General features: G+C 37.0%; 1 protein-coding gene and 1 long non-coding RNA gene across 3 annotated transcripts; one reads left to right on the top strand and one right to left on the bottom strand.

The window, feature by feature from the left end:
• Positions 1-1991: 1991 nt before the first annotated feature.
• Positions 1992-22771, bottom strand: LOC106882700 (2-hydroxyacyl-CoA lyase 2). 2 transcript variants are annotated; one of them, XM_052972546.2, is made up of 16 exons: positions 22624-22771; positions 17726-17779; positions 16370-16474; positions 15319-15397; positions 14534-14625; positions 14109-14247; positions 13549-13660; positions 12952-13052; positions 11918-12027; positions 10680-10803; positions 8658-8752; positions 7206-7360; positions 6147-6284; positions 5469-5643; positions 4643-4741; positions 1992-3454 (listed from the first exon to the last, which is right to left on the bottom strand). In XM_052972546.2, the coding sequence occupies exons 1-16, from the start codon at positions 22735-22737 to the stop codon at positions 3269-3271; spliced, it is 1878 nt and encodes a 625-aa protein (XP_052828506.1). In that variant the 5' UTR covers positions 22738-22771; the 3' UTR covers positions 1992-3268. The 2 variants fall into 2 exon arrangements, with proteins under 2 accessions (XP_052828506.1, XP_014788950.1); XM_014933464.3 differs by lacking the exon at positions 22624-22771 and adding an exon at positions 20862-21139.
• LOC149132932 (uncharacterized) lies at positions 8713-11474 on the top strand. Its single transcript, XR_016244072.1, has 2 exons — positions 8713-8841; positions 10645-11474. It is a non-coding gene; the product is annotated as an uncharacterized LOC149132932 (long non-coding RNA).
• Positions 22772-24081: the final 1310 nt, after the last annotated feature.

Below are 24081 nucleotides of genomic sequence, written 5' to 3'. Positions count from 1 at the left end.
ACAGAGGAAAACACATCTGGACTGATGCATAGCTTCAAATGGAGAATACTTTGAAGGCGATAAAAGTGTAAATATGTAAAACTAAGTAAATAAAATAATATTGCAAAATTCTGGTTTCTTTTGGGTAGCCCTATGGATATAAATGACGGACTCCTTTTAGCTTCCGTCAACCAGATTCCTTCAAAATGCTTTGATCAGGCTGGGGCTATTGCAGAAGACACTTGTATGAGGTCTCACACAATAGCACTGAATCTGAAACCACGTCGGGGGAAAGCAAGCATCTTGTCGCACACCCATGGTTGCAATATCTTCGGTGAATTTGTGTTTGGCATTAGTCATAGTATTCAACTAAGTAAAACAATAATTTAAATTCCTTAAAGATCTGTCATCAAAACGGATGCAACTGATCCGAAAGTCATTAGCAAAAATTAACACCTCTTACCAGATGACTTGTGAAAGTCACGCGTAACACCATGACATTATCTATCGATATATTTAGCAATTTCTCCGTATCATCAATTGTTATTGCATATATTTTAGTTTAGAAGTGTTACACACACTTTAGTTTTGCTTGGGCACTTACATTCTGTAAAATTGATTCATGACTTTTTAAGTAGCCACTCCAAGCCTTAATGATTCTGTAGCATGTTTTCTCTTCTCTTTCTCTTTTCATAAACATTAGTTTGGTATTTAACTATATTTCCTGCAGCACAAGTGACACGATATAATACCAGCAAACTTGCACACACACACACACATTCACCCTGCCTCCCCACACATACAGACAAAGAGAGGTAGATAGATAGATAGATAGATAGACAGACAGACAGACAGACAGACGGACAGACTGACAGACTGACAGATAGAGATAGATAGATAGATAGATAAATATAGATAGATAGACAGACAGACAGACAGACAGATAGATAGATAGATAGATAGACATGCAAATAGAAAGACAAGCATAAATACATAAGTACGTGGATTAGCCCGCATATGTAACCTGTGTGCGTACCCATGTACATCTATATAATAAAAATGTGATGATGATGATGGTGGTGGTGGTGATGGTCCTTTCTAATATAGGCACAAAGCCTGAAAGTTTGGGGCAGGTGGCTTAACTGCTACCTATTCTATTGACCCCGAAAGGATGAAAGACAAAGTCCGCCTCAGCAGAACTTGAACTCATAACGTAAAGCCGGATGTATGCGTTTGTAACCTCATTAAACATACTGTCCAAACCAAAACGATTTTCTTCTTGCACCATCACTTACTTTCAAATGGAACTCAAGTGCCATTATCAATTTTGTTTTTCTTCTTTTCTGTAACAACCCATTTTCTGTGCAAGAAAATTTACAACTAGCTGGCTAGGTAGATGCTTATAACTAGCCCCAAAGAATTGGTCAAACATTATTTTTTTTCTGCAGAACGACCATCACTATATATATATTGTCTGCTGATTACCACCTCTAATCAACAGGTATCTACATCAACTTCTTTACTATACCCTAACCATTGAACTCCAATGACTCCTCATAGAGACCCATCTCCAGATTTGCCGCTCCCCCTCCACTACATCAGTTTCCACTTAATTACCTTGCTGTGCACTCCCCATGCCAAGAACAATGTGTCCAGCTTTCAGTTACTCCGATCTATGCCTACTAACTAAGATTTCTATGTGGACCATAAGCTTGTATTTTATGTGGTCTACCAATTGAAACCACGGACATCCTACACTACGAACTGGGTTAGTTAGGGGAGACAATTCATATCAGCTGCCAGTCCAGTAACAAATCTATGCCTGTGAAATATTTATGAATCTATAACCTGGAAGACAATGGGTTCCTAACCTACCTTGACATACTACAAGAAGACAACAGCTCCCAGTGCTGTCACAAAATCAAACAGCTTGACATGAATTTGCATAAACTTTCTGAAGAAGTTAAGAAACTTACAAAGGTTTGTAAGAGAACAATCGACCAATAAAACACTTTTGACAAGATTTAATTGTTTTATTATAGAAATAGAAATGGAATTTGTTTGGAAATGAAAACTCGTTCAATAAATTTTCAGTAGATCTAACAGACATAGCAACAAGGTGTGTGTGTATTGTGTGTGCATGTGTGTGTGTATTTCATAAAACAGTCCATCATAAATGGAAAAAGGCAGCTTATTTAATTTCTTTTTATTTTTTTCTTGTTTCATATCTACTCTGTGACTGTCACCACTACCATTATTATCCTTATACAAACACACAGATACACACATGTATGTATGAACGTATGTAGGTAGGTGGCAATGTTTGTATATTCATATTCCTCTGAAATTGCTGGCCTTGTATCAAACAAAATATGAAATCACCATTATTATTATTATTATTATTATTATTATCATCATCATTATTTATTATTATTAATTTACGAAGACAGATGTAACTCTTCACAGAGGTAAATTAAGCAACAAGAAGGGTGTGATGCAATTTGTAACAGATTGACTCTGTTCATTGAAGTGAATGAATTGAACAATATTTCAACAGACCGCTTCTTCTTTGCGTTCAAAATGTAAAAAGAAAAAAACACAATAAAACCTCAGAAATCCAAAATATGAACAGGAATGTCCTGTGTTTCTTTTTAAACATAATGATATCATCAGGTTTTTCCTTTTTCCTTGTTACCAGTCATGGAAAACCCAAAACTGAGGACAGCATTTTCTCTAAAAAAAACAAGATACAGGATATTCCTGTTAATTATTGAATTTCCCTATTTTTGAGTTCTTTTCTATAATGTTCTGCAAGATTCCTGATGTGAAATTGCTGAAACAGATATTGTTATATTTCTGGATGGTCGTTTTTGTTTTGCTTTTGTCAAACAAACAAACACACACACACACACACACTACGTACTTGTTCTTCACTTCAGATTTTTCATTGTTTTTATTTTATTGTCTTTTGTCTGAAAAATCTTTCATCACACATCCTGTAACAACAGATTTTCAGACAAAGAACAATACTAAATCTGAAGTGAAGAATGAATATATACAGTTTGTGTTTATTTAACAAAGAAAAAATGACCATCAAGAAATATAACAATATATTCTTTTCATTTTACATTTTGAATTCAAGAACAATCTGTCAAAATATTGTTCAATTTGTTTAATTCAATTAAACAAAGTCATTTTCCTACAAATTGCATTGCACTGTTATTGTTTATTATCATTATAATTATTATTATGGTTGTTGTTGTTCCAACTGTTGTTGCTGCTGCAGCTGTTAAACGGATATGCTGCCTTCTCGGAAGTTAGTTTTACCAATCAAAGCATTAATCAGAACACTGTGACCTTCTCTGGCATCCTTTTGGCATTGTCTGAGTATTGTCGGTATCTGTTCTTCATTGCTTCTGTCCAGTTGGTAACCTTTACCGCCAAAACCCTCGGCAACAGTATGGTAGGACGAGAACTGGATATGAAGAAAATGAAAAAAAAGAGTAAGAGAAAAACTAAATTTTGGTAAAAAACGAGAAGAACTGAAATCTGGTCTAAAACACACAAAGACAGAATGAAATAAAGTGATGTATTTAAGATAACCAGGGAGTCAGAAACAATTAAGGGGTAGCTGGAGTCGGAGTCAGTAAAATAGACCACAATCACTTAATTACATAGAGGAGTCAGAGTCAGAGGTGTCAATAGTAGAGGAGTCAAAGTTTTTTGTTTTGACTCCACAGCCCCGACAATAACACTCTCCCTACTTTGGGTTTTATCTTTTACTTGTTTCAGTCATTAGATTGTGGCCAGGCTGGGGCTCCACCTTGAAGGGTTTAGTCGAACAAATCAACACCAGTAGTTGACTATTTTTTAGCCTGGTGTTTATTCTATCGGCCTTGTTTGAGACTGAGAGAATAAGGGGATGTAAACAACCCATCACTGGTTGTCAAGCAGTGGCAGGTGACAACCGCATACACACACACACACATAAATATATATACATATATTGTGACATGATGGATTTGATTCCCAGACCAGGCGCTGCATTATGTTCTTGAGCAAAACACTTCATTTCACGTTGCTCTGCGATCATTTCAACATCTGACATTTGGCACCCGTTGCACCTGTACAGGTAATGTCAGTTTGATGGAGGGAGTGAGCTTATGTCTACACAAACATTTGATCACTATAAACAAATCATGTGTGTGGTTGTTCGGCAAGAAATTGCCAAATCCTCATACATTGTGCTAATGATGGGAGAGTCCATGATATATCATCATCATCATCATCATTTGACGTCCACTTTCTATGCTGGCATGGGTTGGACAATTTGACTGAGGGCTGGCGAGCCAGAAGTCTGCACTAGTCTCCAATCTGATTTGGCAAAGTTTCTACAGCTGGATGCCCGTCCTAACGCTAACCACTCCGAGAGTGTAGTGGGTGCTTTTACGTGCCACTGGCACAAGGGCAGTCAGGCGATACTGGCATCAGCTACGCTCAAATGGTGCTTTTTACATGCCACCTGCACAGGAGCCAGTCTGGCAGCACTGGCAACAACCACGCTGGCAGCACTGGCAACACTGGCAACAACCACGCAGAAACATGAATTTAAAATATCAGCTCAGAAGTCCAGAAATGGAAATGTAATCAAGTAATTTCTTACACTTAGGTCACAGGCGACGCTACTGCCAAACATCGGTACTTGTTCCCTGTAAATCTGTGTCCAACCAGCATCATTACCAACAAGAGCAATAACAGGCATCTAAAACAAAGAAATAATATAAACGAGTTGTGTAATTGTCTCCAGAAGACATAGGAGTGGAGTGTAATTAAAACTGGTTCAGAAAGGTCAGTTGGTAGAACAGTTTCTAAGTACTTAGTTTTAACCTTCCAGGTTTTGAGTTCAAATTATACTGGGTCTGGCTTTCCTTGTTATTACTGTGGTGTCAGGCAGGTTGTGTGGTTGAGAAGATCGCTTTCTAATCACATGGTTTGGGATTCAGTCCCACTAAGTGGCACCTTGGTCAAGTGTTTTCTACAATAGCCTCAAGCTGACCAAAGCCTTGTGAGTGAAAGAAACCTGTTGTAAATATGTGCATGGATGTGTGTGTGAGATTGTGTCTCCTTGTCTTGATATTACATAATAATTGTAAATGAATGTTACCATCATGTGTCCTTCAATTTCTCTCTTCAAAGAAAAACATGTCCTGTCACAGGGAAATATTTCCTTGCTCAAAAAAAGGGAAGGGTTGGCAACAGGGAGGACATCCAACAGTAGAAAACCTGCCTCAATGAATTCCACCTGACTCATGTGAGGCAATGTTAAACTAAGACTCAAATATATTATTATGGATACCCCCATCCAATCCATGTTAGTGTATGTCAGTTGATCTCTGCTGTTTTATATCAATTATTTTCTATGCTAGTATGGGTTGACTAAATCTACAAATTCAAAGAAAATCAATAAATTGTGTTGTTTATCAATTTACCTTGTGTCGTGTAAAAGTATCAAACTCAGCTACACTAAATCCAAGAGAACCATCACCATATATAATCCACACATCGCTTTCTGGACGACAAATTTTGGCTCCAAGTGCAAATCCTCCACCAACGCCAAGAGTTCCAAATGCACCAGGATCTAACCAACATAAAGGGCCACGGGGTCTGCAAAAATATTAAATTTAATATCGATATACATTTATGAAATATAATCACTTTAAAGGTGGAACTCGTAGTGGATAAAGCTACAATTCTTTCTACAAAAGGCATAAGGTTTGAAATTTAAGGTAAACAAGTAAGTCAAAGGTATTGACCTCACTGCTCTACTGGTACTTATCTCTTCTGGGGTCATAACAACCTTTGACATTTTTACCAAGTAAGGGGGGTTTTTTAAACCCTATATTCTACAGCTTCATCAACCTTGACTTCCACCATTAAAAAGATTTGAATCTTATTAATTTCCAAAATCTTCAAAAGACCAAATAAAAGACCTACCTTCCACAGAAACTCTCAAATGTTTTTTCTATGCAAATTGATTGAATTAAATTTGTCACAACAAAATGTATATTAGAAAATTACTATTTTTAAATCTCACAACGAGATGTAAAAAATGTAAATAATGTACATAATTCGTCATCTCTTAAATATGGAACTGATGAATGATTTACCTGAGAATGTAGGAAGCAGTACCCACAAAGTCACCCCCATCAGCTACAAGAATGCTGTCATCTGTAAGAATCTCTTCAGTCAGTTGCAACAGTTTAACTGGATTCAGGTGTTTATCTGTTTTTTCTTCACCTTTTTTCCTAAAAAGAATAGAACATAATTTACAATATATATCATCACCATCATTTTGTATTTGCTTTCCATGCTTTCATTCATTGGAATTGGTTATCACTATTGAAGTCAGCAGAACTTGGGAATGCTCACATAGACAAGAAATTTCATCTCACTCAGTTTCCATTTTTTGGCACGGTTTCTACAGCTGGATACCATTCCTAATGCCAAACACTTTAGAAAGTGTATTGGGCAATTTTTCCTTGGCCCCTACACTAGACAAATGTCATGTCTTCAACAAGACTAAAGGATTCTCACAACCTTACACTTTGCCTGATGTGAAAATGGAACTAGCAGAAAAATTTGTTGGAAGACTTGGAGTCTACAAAGATGAGTGGTAATGTCTTGATAGACTCCAAGTTGGGTTTGGCATAACCAGAAATGCTAAAGTAAAATAGGAACATAATGTGGAATCCATTTTTTGTAACTGTAGAATGAGCCAAACTATGCAGCTCCTGCTGGTTTGTCATTGTTGGATTTCCCTTGTTTGGATGATTGAAGAGATAACACAAAGAAAGTGTTTCGCTTTCTTCTTCTTCATCATCATTATCATCATTATTTTAATGTCTACTTTTCTGTGCTTGCTTGGATTGGACAGAATTTACTGAGACAGATTTTCTACATTTGGATGCATTTCCTGTCACCAACCCTTACATGTTCCCCAATGGCCCGAATAATAGAAATGAATATCACTTATTTACAAGTCACGCAATGTCAAGAGAAGATGGCACAAACACATGCACACATACATATCTACACAGTCACACACACATACATGATGGCTACTTTCAGATTCTGTGAATCAAATAAACGCTCAAGGCTTTGGTCTATATCTTTGATATAGATACAACAAAATTACTAATCCTCTCATTAACAAAAACATCAATTACTCGTTTGCTTTCTCTTTCAGATTATCTCTTTCCCGTAATGTGGACAACCATTCTGGGTCACACTTGTAACCTTGAAGTGTTGAAGACAGTTGAGTGACAAATGTAGCAGCATCTCCCTGGATGGCAACAGTTGGTTTCCAAAACATATCGGAATTCTGAAGAGAAGAATAATGGAAGAATAGGTTAAGTAATTGCATGATGTCAATCAAGGAGGATCGTCAAAATTAGCAAAGAAAATAAGAAGAAATGAGGTAAGAAAGGATCTGATTAGAATCATTTTTTGCTTTATTTTACATTAACCTATTGACATTCAGATTACTTTATTAAATCATCATCATCATTGTTTAACGTCCGTTTTTCATGCTGGCATGGGTTGGATGGTTTGACTGAGGTCTGGAGAGCCAGCGGCTGCACCAGACTCCAATCTGATCTGGCGATGTTTCTACAGCTGGATGCTCTTCCTAACACCAACCACTCCGAGAGTGTAGTGGGTGCTTTTTACAGTGTCACCAGCATGGGAACCAGCAATGGAATACCAGTTCACTGAGAATAATTCAAAAACTTTTCAACAATATATATTTACATGTTATATTCAGGTTAGCAAATCCATTAACACATATATTGATACTTAGTAGCAATGCCATATAAGAAAGGCACCCAGTACACTCTGTAGAGTAGTTGGCATTAAGAAGGGAATGTAGCCATAGAAACCATGCCAAAGCAGACTTACTGGAGCTTGGCTTAATCCTCAGGCTTGCCAAATCCTGTTCAACTGTTAAACCATGCCTGCACAGGAAATGGACACTAAATGGCGATGATGATTAACACATATTAAATTTAATTCAACATATTGTGGTGACGCCATGTAAAAAGTTCCCATGTCAGTGCCATGCAAAAACCACCCATGCTGGTGCCACATAAAAAGCACCCGTGCTGGTGCCACATAAAAAGCACCCATGCCGGTGCCATATAAAAAGTACCCGTGCTGGTGCCACATAAAAAGCATCTGTACCAGCACCACACGTGGCACCCTGTACGTTCTTCCAGCAGGAGAAACCAAGCCAAAACAGACAACTGGAGCAGTTATTATTGCTAACATTGTCATTGTTGTTATTGTTGTTGTGCAGACATATTCAACATAACATCAGCTGACCCACACCATAGAGATAATTAATCAAATGTATGGGACCAACATAATTAATCAGTGTTCCCTTCCCCCCGGCCCAACCTCACCTCCACCACCAACTGAAATGTTGACATGATTTGATACAACATTCTACATTTCTGTCACCTAGATTTAATGAATAGAGGCCCCAATTGCACTCGGACCCGCATAGGGGTGAGTAGCAATCCATTGTTCTTAATTCTTTCCACAGTATATCAGCTTTTGTGGTTGTTTCAAATGTTACTTTTATGTCAGATCTCTAAATCATAGAATACAGAAATATTTACTTTATACAGCTGTTCTTTGGAACGGTTGACAGTAATTATTTTCGCTTTTCTGTTCAGTGACCGACCATATCCAAGACGGAAATCACAAACAGTTCCTGGAATCACATTAAAAGATGCAAGAATCAAATAAAAGTGTGAATAATGAGTGATCAAAACATAAAAGATAAGAATCGAAAAGATATCGGTAAGGCAAACTAATGCAAATTATACTAACGAAAGAACCTGTAATTGAGTTTACTTTAACCAACTTCTCTCTAACAAACAGTTTACAGTGTCTGGTTAGAATTACAGTAATCCTTCAACTATTGCAGGGGTTATGTTCCAACCCCACCCCGCACAAGATGTGAAAATCTGCCAAGTAGAAACAGTACTGTACTGAATATTTTTTAAAATTATTTTTATACTTTGTATATATTTATTTTATTATAAATGCAAAACAACACCACGGAAGAATTGATGTAAGTTTAAATGATAAACCCCGATATGGCGAGGGATTACTGTATATGAAGTGAATCACAAACTGCAACCCACATCTAAATAGTGACACTAGTTAGGGACCTAAGAAGCTAAGGGTCTGCACAAACTGCTAACAAAACTCTCTTGCATTTCTGTCTAATCATCAGCCATGGGATGTAAGAGAAGGAAGTAGTGGGACAGGATTTTCTTTTGATAGTATAAAACTTCTAAGAATAACAATCTGATTAATGTTCCTTAAACCTTTGGAAATTCTCTTATTTATTCCTTTTTTGTTTATTTCTTTCTTCAGAGGATCTGAGCAAAATTTCATATTCTGAAGCATTTTTTTGTAAAAGGAACAGAAATGAAGTATTTAGCTAAAAATAAGCCCCTAATCCCAGCTTTCATTAACCTGCTCACAAACAAAATTAGATGCAAAGAAATGGCTTATGAGAACTATGTAAGCTAAATACAGGGGTGGTATTAGCAAGATGACAGTTTCTGGGCTCAGAGGCTCAATGTTTAGTCAGGTGTTTATTCTAGTTATACAGGTCATAACTAGTGAACTTCAAGACTGGTTATCCATGGCAATCAAAGAATTAGAGAAAAAAGTTCCAAATAAGGAAGCAGTGCCTTACAATCAAGACATCTAAAAGTAAACCTAGCCAAGACAACTATTTGGTCAGCAGGAAAGAACACAGAACTCTGCTGTCATCAGGGAAGCAGTCATGCTCATTCTGCAGAGAAAAGGGTTGGTAGGATCTCTGTAATGTGTGACCAATATAAACAAGAGTTGCACTTCAGATGTAGTGTGATCAGAAATAGACAGGAAAGAATGATTCTGTATGTAGCAGATATACAAGAGTAGTTAGCAATAAGAGTATCTATGAATTTTAAAATGCTTCTAGAAATATCTGACAGCTTCTATTATCTAAGTAACCAGCCTGATTAAAAAAGGAGTGGGGAAAAGAGGAGAAATGTTAAGGAACTATTACATCTGCTGGTAACAAAAGGATTCTCTCCTTGAGTGAAGGGCAGAGTGTATGATGCTTAAGTACCAAGTGTGATACTGCATGGTAGCAAAACATGGGCAGTGGATGCAGAGAATGAGTGAAGCCTTAAAAGAAATTAGGTGAACATGCTCCACTGGATGTGTAATGTTAGTGTGCATGGATGATGAAGAATAGAGGATCACTGCACTGAAATGGAGATACTGTGTGTATGGAAGATGTGAGTTGGGTAAAGTTTGTGGGGTGATCAAAGTGGAAGGAACTTGGAGAAGAGGAAGACTGAGGGAGGCATGCAAAGAAGTGATGAAGGTTGATCTCAAAAGGCTGGAACTCTCAAGGGACCACAACAAGCAGTAAGATATTGAGCTCTGGGGAAGGCCCATCCAACTTATGCAAGCATGGGAAAATGAACACAAAATGCTATGACATAAAATGCAATAGATTTTTAAAAAAATTAAAAAAGATAAAATTAAAATAATATTTATAAGAAAATAAAAAATACTTGTATTTTTTTTTAACAGGAAATGAAATGAAAATAAAAAAGAAATCAGGTTACCAGCAAGAACGATAAGGTCAGCCTCTTTCAGTGCCTCCCGACGCTGCTGTCTCATCTGTAAAGGGTTATTTCTTCCTAAAAGTCCACGTGACATACCACCAAGGAAACATGGAACGCCAATATTCTAGGCCAAACGGATTTGAAGATACAAATGAGGGAAGAAGACAAAAACAGCAGCATAAGGGGTCAGTGAATGAATGTGAGATGTAAATGTAGAAAGTAAATACAGTCAGTGAATATAGTGAGTGAATGTTGATGGTGCTGCAGCGATGAGGACCATTTGGCCATCCTTAAGAATGGTTGATAACTTTTATGGGGACTTTGTTTAAAGTGAAGAAGAGTCATACGCCTTTTGTCTCACTCTCCAGTTTGTGACCGTTTTCAGTTCGTTGGCAAGACCAGGTCAAGATGACCAGGAATGGTGACAGATGCAGTGGACAACCAAGATGTCTTGCTTGCCTCATCTTGCTCTCAGCATCCCACAATGCATTGCAGCTGCTGCCCTCTCCATTGAAACCTGAAGGTTTCGTCCACAGAAATGGGAAAACAGCTTTGCCTAAGACTTAAAGGTGAAGCAAGGTCTTTTAGGGGAAAAGAGTACACAAGTACAGATTCTTGCTATTGTCTCCAAAAGTCTTTGAGAAGATTGACAGAATCATCAGAGCAGTGGGACAAAATGCCCTGCAATATTTGTTCTGGCTCCTTACATTCTGAGTTCACATCTCATCTTTCTTCAGCTCTGGATTCATAAAATAAAGTTCCAACCAAGCGCTGGGGTCACTTTCATCCTCTCAATATGTGGCCTTATACCTTTGTTAGAAACATTATTATTATTATTATTATTCAAATTCCGCTGGGGTCAACTTTGCCTTTCATCCTTTCAGGGTCGATAAATTAAGTACCAGTTGCATACTGGGGTCAATCTAATCAACTGCCCTCCCACCTCCCAAAAAATTTCAGGCCTTGTGCCTAGAGTAGAAAAGATTATTATTATTATCATTATTATTCAAATTCTGCTGAGGTTGACTTTGCCTTTCATCCTTTTGGGGTCAATAAATTAAGTACCAGTGAAACACTGGGGTCGATATAATCAACTAGTCCCCTCCCCACAAATTTCAGGCCTTGTGCCTTCAACAGAAAGGATTATTACTATTATTATTATAACCATCAATAACAATAACAACAAAAGTAATTATGGAGAAAATATGGGTATTTAAACAAATTTTAAAAATATTTACCTCAAGAGATTGACATAGGTTTTCTACAGGAACTGGTGGCAGTGTAATTTGACTTCCCAATATGAAAACTGGTTTCTTGGCCTTGGAGAGTAATTCGGCACATTTCTGCACTGAAACAAGACAGTAAAGGTTCAAGTCACTGCTGTGCCGTTGTCATCGTTTAACATCTGTTTTCCATGCTGGCATGACTGAGGTCTGGTGAGCCAGTGGCTGCACCAAGCTCTAATCTGATCTGGGAATGTTTCTACACCTGGATGCACTTCCTAATGCTCACCACTCTGAGTGTGTAGTGGGTGCTTTTTACATGCTACCAGCACAGGAGCCAGTCAGGAGGGCCTGGCAACGATCACGTTCAGATGGTACTTTTTACGTGCCACTGGCATGGGAACCAGTCAGGCAGACCTGGCATCAACCAAGTTCGGATAGTGCTTTTTACGCACCACCGGCATGGGAGACAGTCAGGGGCACCGGCCCTGGTTACAAACTTCATCCATGCACCATGGCAGGAAATTTTGCTTAAATTTAATGGAGAATCTTCGATTACATTTAACTTTTTCTTACTGTCATTGTTTACTCACCCCTTTAGTATTTAAACGAGTTATATCCAGCCCAAATATTCGATCAGTCTTATGTTCAAACTAGCCAGATCCAGCCTCTCGCACCTACCCTACAATATCATTCTAAAAATAAACAATCACATCCTTGAAATCTCAAAGCTATGAGATAATCCATGATTAATTCAAAACAATGTGGATAAATAAGCATTTACATTTGACAAAGTAATCTGAATGTTAAAGGGTTAACAATGGATCATCTTGATCACATAGGATTATGATTAGATGTGTTCTAGATACGACCATATTGTTATTTTTGTGTATCAAAGATGACCTTGTCATTCCTTCTTAAAGATGATACAGCATAATCTGAGAGAAATTGAACTGATGTTTTTAGCAAGTCAAGCAACTATGTCCTTCATTACTATTTTATAGTTTTAATAGATCTGGGATGAATGTCACTGATGCTCATTTACGTACCTTGAGAGGGAGAAGGCTTTGGTATGTCCACATGAAGAGGAGACATATCACGATCTTCAAAAGCACCAGAGAACAAATTGTTCAAGTGATTCTGGAGATACCTAACAAAAAAAAAAGAAAAAACTTCCAAAAAATATAAAATAATCAAATTCTTGTACATGTGGTGCCCTCTAGCTATGGCCATTAATATAAGGGAGTGAACTAAGTCCTTACTATATAGGCGGGTGGCAATACTATGGTGATGGCAATCATATGCATAGCACTATTACGTTCTGTTTAGGAATTTTCAGCTTGGTCTAACCTGTAACTTATTAATTAGATATACTACAAAGAAAAACATTTCATTAAAGATGAAATTAATTACTGATTTGTAGGCAAATGGTACTTCGTTATGCAAACACAATATTCTATAAGGTATACTAAATGTTTTCATAAGTCAATTACACGTTCTATTGCATCATGACAGTGATGATGATGATGATGATGACGACAATAATAACAAGCTTATTGTATGCAATGCCCAGCTGCACTACAACTCGTTGGATGATGATGATAATGGTGATCATGATGATGATGTTGACGAGAGTGACAACTTACCAGTTCACAATATTCTGCATCAAACCTTTGCCAGAATCTTTCATTCCCATTTCTTTCTTCACAGTTTCATAAGGATAGAGAACATCAATGGGGAATTCAACAAAAACTGGGCCTGAAATATCAAAGAAGGAAATAAAACACCAAATAATCCAGCAATAACCACAGAAGAGTGAAACATTCTGAAATGGAAAAAACGTTTAATATGTTACAAAAGAGAATCAAGTTTCCTTCTGCAATCTTCTACAATAATAAATGCCAAATCTTCTATAATAATAAATGTCAATTTCCATGTCAGTGTGTCACACTTTGACCCCCCTCTCTCATTATTCAATGACACTTCTACTATTCCTCTTGCTGGGGTGAGAGTAATAGTAGGCATAGAGATGGTGAGGGGGGAAATAGATTGACAGCTGAGATGCTAATGGGGTGATAGTAATGAATGAGCTGTAGTTGTGATAGAGGCGGAGGCGACGGTGATGATGGTGGTAGCTGAGGCGATAGTGAAAAAAAAAATATCAGAGGAAAAGTGAAAAAAAAAAATTAAATAAAGAGTCGCTTGCCTGGGGTTCCGCTTTGAGCTGTTTGGATAGCTTTCTGTAGTGTTGGCACAATTTCTTTAACAGTCGATACTGAGGCTGTGAATTTACAAAGAGACTTAAACAAGGAAAGCTGGTCAATGTCTTGCAAAGATCCACGGCCCTGGAACGAACAAACAAACAAAAAATTGCAATCCAAAGAATTAAGACAAAAAAGGTGCAGAATGAACAGAATACATATGAAATCGTTATGTATTGATCACGGACAGGCAAAGCACTAAACTGTGGAATAATTGCTTTAACTATCGTTAAATATTTAAATGGAAAACAGTTGATTTTAGAGATCTACCTGGTGTGCTAATGATTCTGCCAGCTTGCAGCCTTTTGCTGCCCTAACAATAACAACAACAACAACAACTATAATCTATATAGATAGTAGTAAAAGTTACCTTGAGCAATGTTGCTGCAGCGCCACCTATGAGCAAAACTGGAGATTCTGCCATCTGGGCATTTTTGACAGCAGTCACAGTGTTAGTGACACCTGGAAAAATGAAAAATAATGTCAAAAGATGTGTACAGAAATTCATTCTTCCAAAGAATTAAGCTTCTTCCCATTAAAAGAATTTTGTAAAGATCAAAATAAATGGTCATCCAAAGGTGCAAGATCAGGGGAGCATAGTGGGAATGGTGGGATATCTCCACTGAGCTCTACCAATTTGTATTGGGTCTGCAAGGAAACAGAAGGCTTAACATTGACCTGAAGGAAGATAACATTCTTCCTGTTGGCCAATTCTGGATGTTTTTCATCAAATGCTACCTTTAATCAATATAATTGTGGTAAATGATTGCAAGAATTTAATGTCTGATTAGGAAGAAGAGTTAGGGAATGCATTATACACAATGCACTTCAAATTATCACCTTCTTCGAAAACTAACTGGTTTTTAGAGTGATTAAAGGTGGTTCATAATTTTCTCCAGGACCTTTCTGACTCCATTTTTTTTCGCATCCATCTTTCATCATCTGTGATTGTTCTTTTTAAAAATGCACCATTTATTTTGTAAGGACATTTAGAATTTAGTAAGAGAAAGCAAAGAGACCTGGAACTCAGCAACAAAATTAAATCACACATTCACTTTGGAACATCAAACCTTTAACACCTGCATCAGGTATATCTAAATTAGGTTTAGATAAAAATTTAAAAAAACATGAAAATGAAGAAACAAAAAGCAGTACCTGGTCCTGCAGTGACAGCAGCCACACCAATTGTCCCAGACATTCTAGCAACAGCATCAGCTGCAAAAACACTGGTAACCTAATAAGTTTATCACAATGAGAAGAAGATAAAATGATGTGAAACTACAGATGTTCACAATACAAAATTAGAATGCTCAAAATTAGAATGCTCAAAATTAGAATGCTCAAAATTTAATAACTGTAGATCCTTGATTTATTTTTTCTTTATTTTTGTTTTATTACTGTAATGCCATGTATCTCAGTCTGTGATTATCTTCAGGTGCCATATTTTCACAAATATACTTTCGTTATGTCATACTTGGAGATGGTCATATTTTGCCAATCAAACACACACACTATATATTGGACCTTCACTTCAGCTTTGTTATTGCTATTATTAATCAAAGTTCTTTCATCACACATCCTGTGACCTTTTCACTGACTATTTTTCCTCTTGTTCTCAGAACAAGAGGAAATACATAGGATAAAGGGTCCCTGAGGAAGTCACAGGATGTGTGATGAAAGAACTTTTTATGTGCCACCAGCATGGGAGCCAGTCAGGGGGTACTGGCATCAGCCACGTTTGGATGTATATTTTCATAAGGAAGTCTAAATTAAAATGAAGGATCAAGACGGGAGCATTTAATAATCCTTTCTTAATTATGGGGGATGAGGAAAGTTGATTATATCGGCCCCAGTACTTGACTGATACATAATTTATTGACCCCGAAAGGATAAAAGGCAAAGTTGACCGCGGTAGAAATTGAACTCAGAACACAAAGATAGATGAAATGCTGCTAAGCATTTTGCCAGGCTTGCTCACGATTCTGCCAGTTCACCACCTTAAGTGGGTGGGGAGCATTTGATAAAGAATTTTTAAATATGTTATGTCTGTAAAGTCATGATTTTCACAGCTGGGATACTTTGGTCATAGGTCTGCAATGTTCAGAGCTGACCAGGGGTTAAACAACAACAACAATTAAATAACGGAGAAGTGAATAAAAACGATTTTTGAAAAAAAAAATGAAGAACAAGAATCAATGAAACATACTTCATGTCGTGTGTCAACAACTCTAATACCAAGTCTTTCACAAGCAACCAGGATTGGAGATATATGGCCACCAACTAAGGTGAAAATGTTTTTGACCCCATGAGCCTAGAAGACAAAAATCAGAATTAGATTAATGAATGATACGAGTGAACATGGAAAGCTTTTGGCTGAACAAATCAGTCCCAGGACTTATTTCCTTTTGAAGTTTGTTATTTATTGCAGTGGTCTCTTTAGCTGAACTGCTAAGTTATGGGAATATAAACAAACCAACACCAGGTGTGGTGAAGTGGTGGCAGGGCTGTGGAGTCGGAGTCGTGGAGTCAGAAACAATTAAGGGGTAGCTGGAGTCGGTAAAACTACACCAACTCTGACTCTCGATATATTTATTCTTTAATATAAACCAGTTATAAGGTATAGGCCGACTCAAAGTACAAGCGTGTATGCATATGTTATATGAGATATGTAGACCACAATCACTTCATTGCATAAAGAGGAGTCAGAGTCAGAGGTGCCAATAGTAGAGGAGTCGGAGTCAAAGATTTGTGTTTTGACTCCACAGCTCTGAGTGGTGGTGGGGTTGAATAAACACAAACACAATTGACTCCTACCTAGTTTCCATAAACCAAATTCATCCACAAGGCATTGGCTGGCCTGGGGCTACTGAAGTGAAGTCACTTGCCCAAGGTGTCATGCAGTGGGATTGAAACCAAGACATTTTGATTGCAAAGCAACCTTCTCAACCACACAACTACGCTCCAATGTTTAAAAAAAATTTATTTTTAATTCGTTAACCCTATTATAATATTCCTAATGAAATACACTAGTTATGTGCTTAATCTTGAAAACAATTCTAAATTTAAATGAGTTTAAGATAATATGTAATTAGTGATAATATGTAATTAGTGATAATATGTAATTAGTGATACAAAGAAGTGATGGAAAATAAACAGAATTCAGATCAGTTTGAATATATTTAGAACATATTTCAAGCTATATCGGCCCTTTTGCCCTTTCCTTGGATAACATCAGTGGTGTGGAGAGAGGAGGCTGGTATGCATGGGCGACTGCTGGGTTTCCATAAATAACCTTTCTTGGACTTGTACCTTGGAGGGTAACTTTCTAGGAGCAATGCCATGGTCATTCATGACCGAAGGGTGGGGTCTTACCCTTTTAATCACAATGTAAATTGGTGTTTGGAACATAACAACAGAAGAAAGGTTCGAATATTAATAACTTAATGAAATGTTTTAATTGAACTGGAAACTTCAAAACAAGTAGTTTTGTATCATCGAATCTGAAGCAGTCTCAGGTGGGCTGATATCAAAATGAATTAAAACATATGTCATAATGGCTTACCTTTAGAGTTTCTGCCACTAAATCTCCACCATTTTTTTTAATCTTGGGATCAAACTGGAAAATGAAAACATTGAGAAAAGAAAATTTTTTTCAAAATGTATGTACTCATTCAATCATTCATACAAACAGACAAATATGGTTATGTCTATTTGTGGAAGCCCTTTATATATTATTTATACTGAGACTATTTGAACCAAGTGTTTTGATTTTCTTTACATAGCAAACAGAGAGAAATAAAGAAAGAATAGGAGAGAGAGAGAGAGAGAGAGAATAGAAAAAAAAGCACTTTCTATGAGGACACTTGTACTGAGAAAGAACAGTGTTAAAGAAAACTCAAAAGGATTAACTGATAAGTAGAACTGAGAGAGTAAAGTCCATTCACCTAAATCCTTGAACCCTTTTGTTACCAACCCGGCTGAAACCTCCTCTGGCTCTGTAGTACAAATGCCTTGTTTTCATAAGTTTTGAATTAAAATCTTCCACCAAACCTTAGTCACAATTTATGTTCCTAACACTAGCTGAATGATAACAAGGTTATTTTACTAAATTCTTTTTTATATTTAAAGTAATTGAAAGAAACAGAGAGCATCACAAAATAAATATAGTAACGAAAGGGTTAAACATTGTTACTGTCAGTAAGTGGTAAATATTTACTAATTTTAGCTTCTTGGTTTCACATGGGAATCCATAGAGTTGGTGCTCAACCCCACTTCTTCATAATGTTGCATGCATAGGTTGCTAGATGTAGTAATTCATTTCTGATCATGAGATAACCTGGATAATGCTTGAAGAGGCCGCAATAAACGATTAATAGCAAAGGTGAGCAAACTAGTAGTAGTAGTAGTTCAGGTTTTTGTTATCTCTGTTGGCAACAGAGAGTTTCATGAGCCAAGGTATAAACCTCTACATGGTTACTCAACCTGTTAAAAATAGCAGCTAAGTTTCCCTCAAATCACATTGGCCGTAGTAGTCTTAGATATATTATGTCTGAATGAAAGATGAGATAGATTTTGGTCTTATGTTTGCTCTGTCAGGGCTGGCACGGAATATAAATGGATGCCAGCATGAAGCATAAGAGTGAGACAGAGCGGAACGAGGAAGATATGTGAAACATCAAATAAAAATGATTCACATTTGATTTGTGGGTTCCTATGTGGATTCACAATTAAAACTGAAATACACAGGGTATATTAATGATGCAATTAATTATCTTTTATCTTATTTCAGTCATTAGATTGTAGCCATGCTGGAGCACCACCTTGAGGAATTTTTTAGCCAAACAAATCAACCCCAGTATTTCTCTGCTTAAAGCCTTGTATTTATTCTCTCGTTCTTTTTTACCAAAACACTAATCCTGGTTGTTAGGCACTGGTGGGGTACACACATACATATGACAATCTTTCAATTTCCATCTACCAAATCCATTCACAAGGCTTTGGTTGGCCCAAGGCCCTAGAAGAAGAGACTTGCCAAAGGTGCTACGCAGTGGGATTGAACGAAGATCCATGTGATTGGGAAGCAAACTTCTTGCAACGCAGCCACGTATTTTTTCCTGAGTATCAGTGATACTCAAAGGAGGCTCAAATCTTGTGAGTCACTCGGTATTGTCACGAGTACTCGGTGCTTATCTATTGTCTCAAGATTTTTTAGAAAGTAGCAACTTTTTTTTCCTGGTTTCGGGTTTGTATAACTAGTGTGGTTTTGCATTATATATGTATCACATGCATACGTATTATATTCCAATAAAAGAATTAATATAATGTATAACTGAGGGAGTGTACACGAATTACTTTTTTTTTTATAGACTATTATATTTATATATTTGTTTAGCAAGATTTTTGATGCGAAATCGTGTTGTACTTGGGGATGGTCATATTGCCAGTTTAGCCAATAAAAACACACACACTGTATATTTGGTGTTAATTTGCTTCAGCTTTATATTACATTAATCTTAATCTTATTTCGGCCAGAGTTCTTTCGTCACACTTCTGTGACCTCATCAGTGGTCCTTTGTGTTCCATTCTAGTGTCCTATTCAGGCTAGGTTTCTCTTCTATTATGTGTGTAGCTTCAGTAATTTGTCTAAGTGCTGCATCACTGCTATGTGTAGATAAGATTTTAATTTCTATGTTGTTGATTGAGCCTCTATGTTCTTGCTCAGCGTGCTGGTACAGAACTGATGAGTTCTTCCCTTCCTTAAGTTCCCTCCAACACAGACACATTGAAAGACACGCATGCATAGACACATACAATAGGAATACAAAATACAAAATGGCTGATATTTAGCAAGGTGAGACACACAAGAAGGAAGGAAACAAAGGACCACTGATGAGGTCACAGAAGTGTGACGAAAGAACTCTGGCCGAAATAAGATTAAGATTAATGTAATATGAAGCTGAAGCAAATTAACACCAAATATACAGTGCGTGTGTTTCTATTGGCTAAACTGGCAATATGACCGTCCCCAAGTACAACAACAATTATATTTATAGTTTTACTCGTTTTTATTGTTAATGTTAATTCACTTTCGTAAATTGTGAGTTCTTTAAGCAGTTTTATAATTAACTGTTGAAAAATAAAGCATTTACATATCTATTTTTTTAAAAAGTGTTACTCCCCTACACCCACCCGCCCATCACCAACTCGGCTTTGGTCAAATCGTCTGCTATTATAATTCAATTCACATTGAAGATGGTTTATAGGAATATCAAATCGACCATAACTAACTGCCGTTGGCTTTTTTGTCCGACACCATTACGGTTATCTCAATTCAACGCCCATATTTCATTGTATCCGTGTTTTTAGCATTCTAAATTAATCTTTGTTCTTCTCACTTCCGCAACCAATTTCTCTACTTCTAATAACTATGGACAGTTCTCTTAGCCATCAGAAGCTGTGAAACATCAGCATTCTTTCGATTTATATCGAAAGAATGCCGTTATGAAATATCTCGTGTACTGTAGAGCAACATTTATAGTTTTCTCTCTCTCTATCTATCTATCTATCTATCTATCTATCTACCTATTTATCTATCTATCTATCTATCGATCGATCTATCTAGCTAGCGGTCAATCTTTCAGGACCTTTGTGTGAAACCATAGAGAAGCTAACAAGTGAGAAAACAAACACGAACATACCTTATGTCTCCATTGATAAAGTAACCCCAACCGCTTCAGACCGAACAGAGAACCAAAAGCGAGGGTAGACAGCCCCAATGTCAACAGATGGTAACCACTGAAGCACTGATCCATCCTGATATGGTCAAACCGTTGGAAGCAGTAACTGTTGGTGTCCTGTCTCAGATCAGAGCCAACGGTCGGTGCTTGAGATCTCTCAACTCCTCTATGTAAACATCGATATTTGTTTGAGCTAATCACCAACCGGTGTCGGCGGTGTTGTGTTACCCTGTTTAATAACTGCACTGTAAATCGTGTCAAAGTTCAAACGATAAGAGAATATCAGACGTTACTAACACAAAAGAAAGGCGGCAAAATTGTGTCAGCAATCAGATAATATCCTCATACGCCATACTCTGCTAAAGCCCCGGCAATCACAACTCTTCCACTGCGATAAAGGAATATGGTTCTCCGAGAAATGCATTCAATTCTGATAAAGAGAGAAACAGAGGGAGACAGAGCCCTCAGTCTCGACAAGTATTTTATTTAATCAAGTACAGAAGAATGAAAGTTAAAGTTGAACTCGACAACATTTGAATTCAGAACGCAAAATAGGGATCTTTCTGATTTATCGGGTGCCACTTGTTTTCGTAACGAAACACTTTCAAACTTGGGACACTGGTAGAATGTGTTATATAAAACATGATGTTATGTACTTCGATTCACTCCTACAACTTGAAAAGTTTCTCTAATCCTTGTATAAATGAAGATTCCAAAAGTCAATTAACAAAAATTATTGATTGTTAATCACGAAAACTAATTCTCATACATACAGAAAGAGTTATTTCCCTTTAGAGTTTTACTTTCTGATCTTGCTTCACAGTAAAAAAGGATTAAATATGAACTGTTGCTGTTGCACTTAATATTGTTTGTGTTGTTGCTGTTGTTGTTGTTGTTGTTGGTGGTGGTGGTGTTGTTGGTGCTGATGCTGTTGTTGTTATTTAACTTTAACTGCAGCTCCGCCCTGATTGATCTCCATGATCAACAACTTACCAATTGTGACCATCTCATTGATTTAGACATGGCGTCTCTAGTACTATTGCCTAGCTCTAACGTATCCTTCATTTTTTAAAAAAAATATTTTAATAACAAAAGCATGTTATTTGAAAGAAGTTTGGTTATTATTTCTAGCAGGCCGATACACCTTAGCTGCCTCCTTTTAACCATGAAGGCTGCGAGCTGGTAGAATCGTTAGCACGCCGGACGAAATGCTTAGCGGTATTTCGTCTACTGTTACGTTCTGAGTTCGATTTCCACCGAGGTCGACTTTGCCTTTCATCCTTTCGGGGTCGATAAATTAAGTACCAGTTGCATACTGAGGTTGATCTAATCGCTAGCTAGCTAGCTGTCAATCTATCTATCTATCTCGCTAGCTAGCTAGCTTTCAATCTATCTATCTATCTATCTATCTATCTATCTATCTATCTATCTATCTGTCTGTGTGTCTATCTATCTATCTATCTCGCTAGGTAGCTAGCTATCAATCTATCTACCTAACTCGCTAGCTAGCTAGCTGTCAATCTCTCTCTCTCTCTCTATCTATCTATCTATCTTATCTATCTATCTATCTAGCTAGCTGTCAATCTCTCTCTCTCTCTCTCTCTCTCTATCTATCTATCTATCTATCTTATCTATCTATCTAGCTAGCTAGCTGTCAATCTTTCAGGACCTTTGCGTGAAACCATGGAGAAGCCAACAAATGAGAAAACAAACACGAACATACCTTATATCTCCATTGATAAAGTAACCCCAACCGCTTTAGACCGAGCAAAGATCCAAAAGCGAGGGTAGACAACCCCAATGTCAACAGCTGGTAACCACTGAAGTTCTCATTCATCTTGGTATGGTAAAATACTGAAATACAAATCGACGCTTCTGTGATTTTGTCAGTTAAGCACCCTCTTTATATTGTGCCACACCCTAAGAAATAAAAATGAATTGCACAATGTGTGTATGTCTGTTAATGTCTTTCTTAATTTGTCCTCTTGTAAGTCGTTTCTCGGTTGAACACACTCCCATTTCATGTCACTTGCTAAGCAAGTATAGCTCCAAAATAAATTTATTTTCTATTTTTATCTTTTGTTTTCATCATCATCATCATCATCATCGTTTAACGTCCGCTTTCCATGCTAGCATGGGTTGGACGATTTGACTGAGGAGCCTCTGGTCACTCAACTAGCTAGAAATAGTAGTCAAAACTTCACTAAATCCTACTGTCTGAAAAGGGGAAAGACACTTTGAATAATGTAATCCTATACACTACACTTAAAAAATAAGAAACATGAAATAGTAACGATTGGAATGGTTTTAATCATAGAATTGCTTGTCTATGGCAGACCTGTGACTAAACGATGAAAACAAACGATGAAATTTGAGTGGTGAGTTTGAATTCCTGATTTATTGTACATTGTGTCATTTCCTTTATCTGTTCATCCATATAAGTCTAAAACGAAAAAAAAAAATTCTTAAGAGATCTTTCCTCAGTTTCAACGATCGGGCTTGAGATGTTTGGCACCGCCGTTTTGGCACTGCCGTTTGGATGTAAAACCCATTTAAGGATGGGCGTTTTGATGCCAGGAAGACTTTTTATGTATGAAAATCTGATATTTATTTTGAATATTTCTAAATTCAAGAGCTGATACAATTCACTGTTCGAATTGTCGATGATCCTTTATGGCCTGGTGAACCAAGTTGTTAGGTGGGGGACCCCGCTTTTTATTGAAGTACAATAGACAATTAAAGTAATAAAACAAAAAGCGTGTTAAATCACTCACTAGCTACTGTCAGTACATGACTGGTGCATAATTCATATATGCTGACGTTACACTTACGCAGAAAGAAAAAAAAAATTTATATTCAATTTCTTAAGCAAAGTAAGACAATGGCACAAAAGATTTTAGCCGGTCATTTATTGACAATACATGACATTGAAAACACCTTACATAGAATCGTGGTATTACATGGATATTCAGTATTTTTTATGTTAATAACTAAAGACAATATTTCAGCAGACAACACAGAGAAACTCTGCCAGTTTTCCAAAGTTTTCCCCGTGTTTTTCCAGTGTCTTTATCCTCTTACTTTTTCTCATGGATTCATAAATCAGAGATGGGGAACCTGCATTCATATTTTAAAGCGGTGGCTGAGTAAGTCGCTAAAAGCTCACATGAAAAGGAAATGA

The sequence above is a fragment of the Octopus bimaculoides genome, chromosome 13 (genome assembly GCF_046866305.1).
Source record: "Octopus bimaculoides isolate indiv1 chromosome 13, ASM4686630v1, whole genome shotgun sequence".
In the NCBI taxonomy this organism is placed as follows: Eukaryota; Metazoa; Mollusca; class Cephalopoda; order Octopoda; family Octopodidae; genus Octopus; species Octopus bimaculoides.
Note: the sequence above shows the minus strand (reverse complement) of the source record. Positions and strands in the feature narration are given on the sequence as shown.

Bases quoted from the DNA above. Each gene is read 5' to 3' on its own strand.
- LOC106882700 (XM_052972546.2), bottom strand. From the start codon at position 22,737: ATGAATGAGAACTTCAGTGGTTACCAGCTGTTGACATTGGGGTTGTCT. The intron at 17,780-22,623 runs GTATGTTCGTGT...TTCATTTTCCAG, and splicing joins TTTATCAATGGAGATATAAG to TTTGATCCCAAGATTAAAAA. The intron at 10,804-11,917 runs GTAAATATTTTT...CGTTTGGCCTAG, and splicing joins ACCTATGTCAATCTCTTGAG to AATATTGGCGTTCCATGTTT.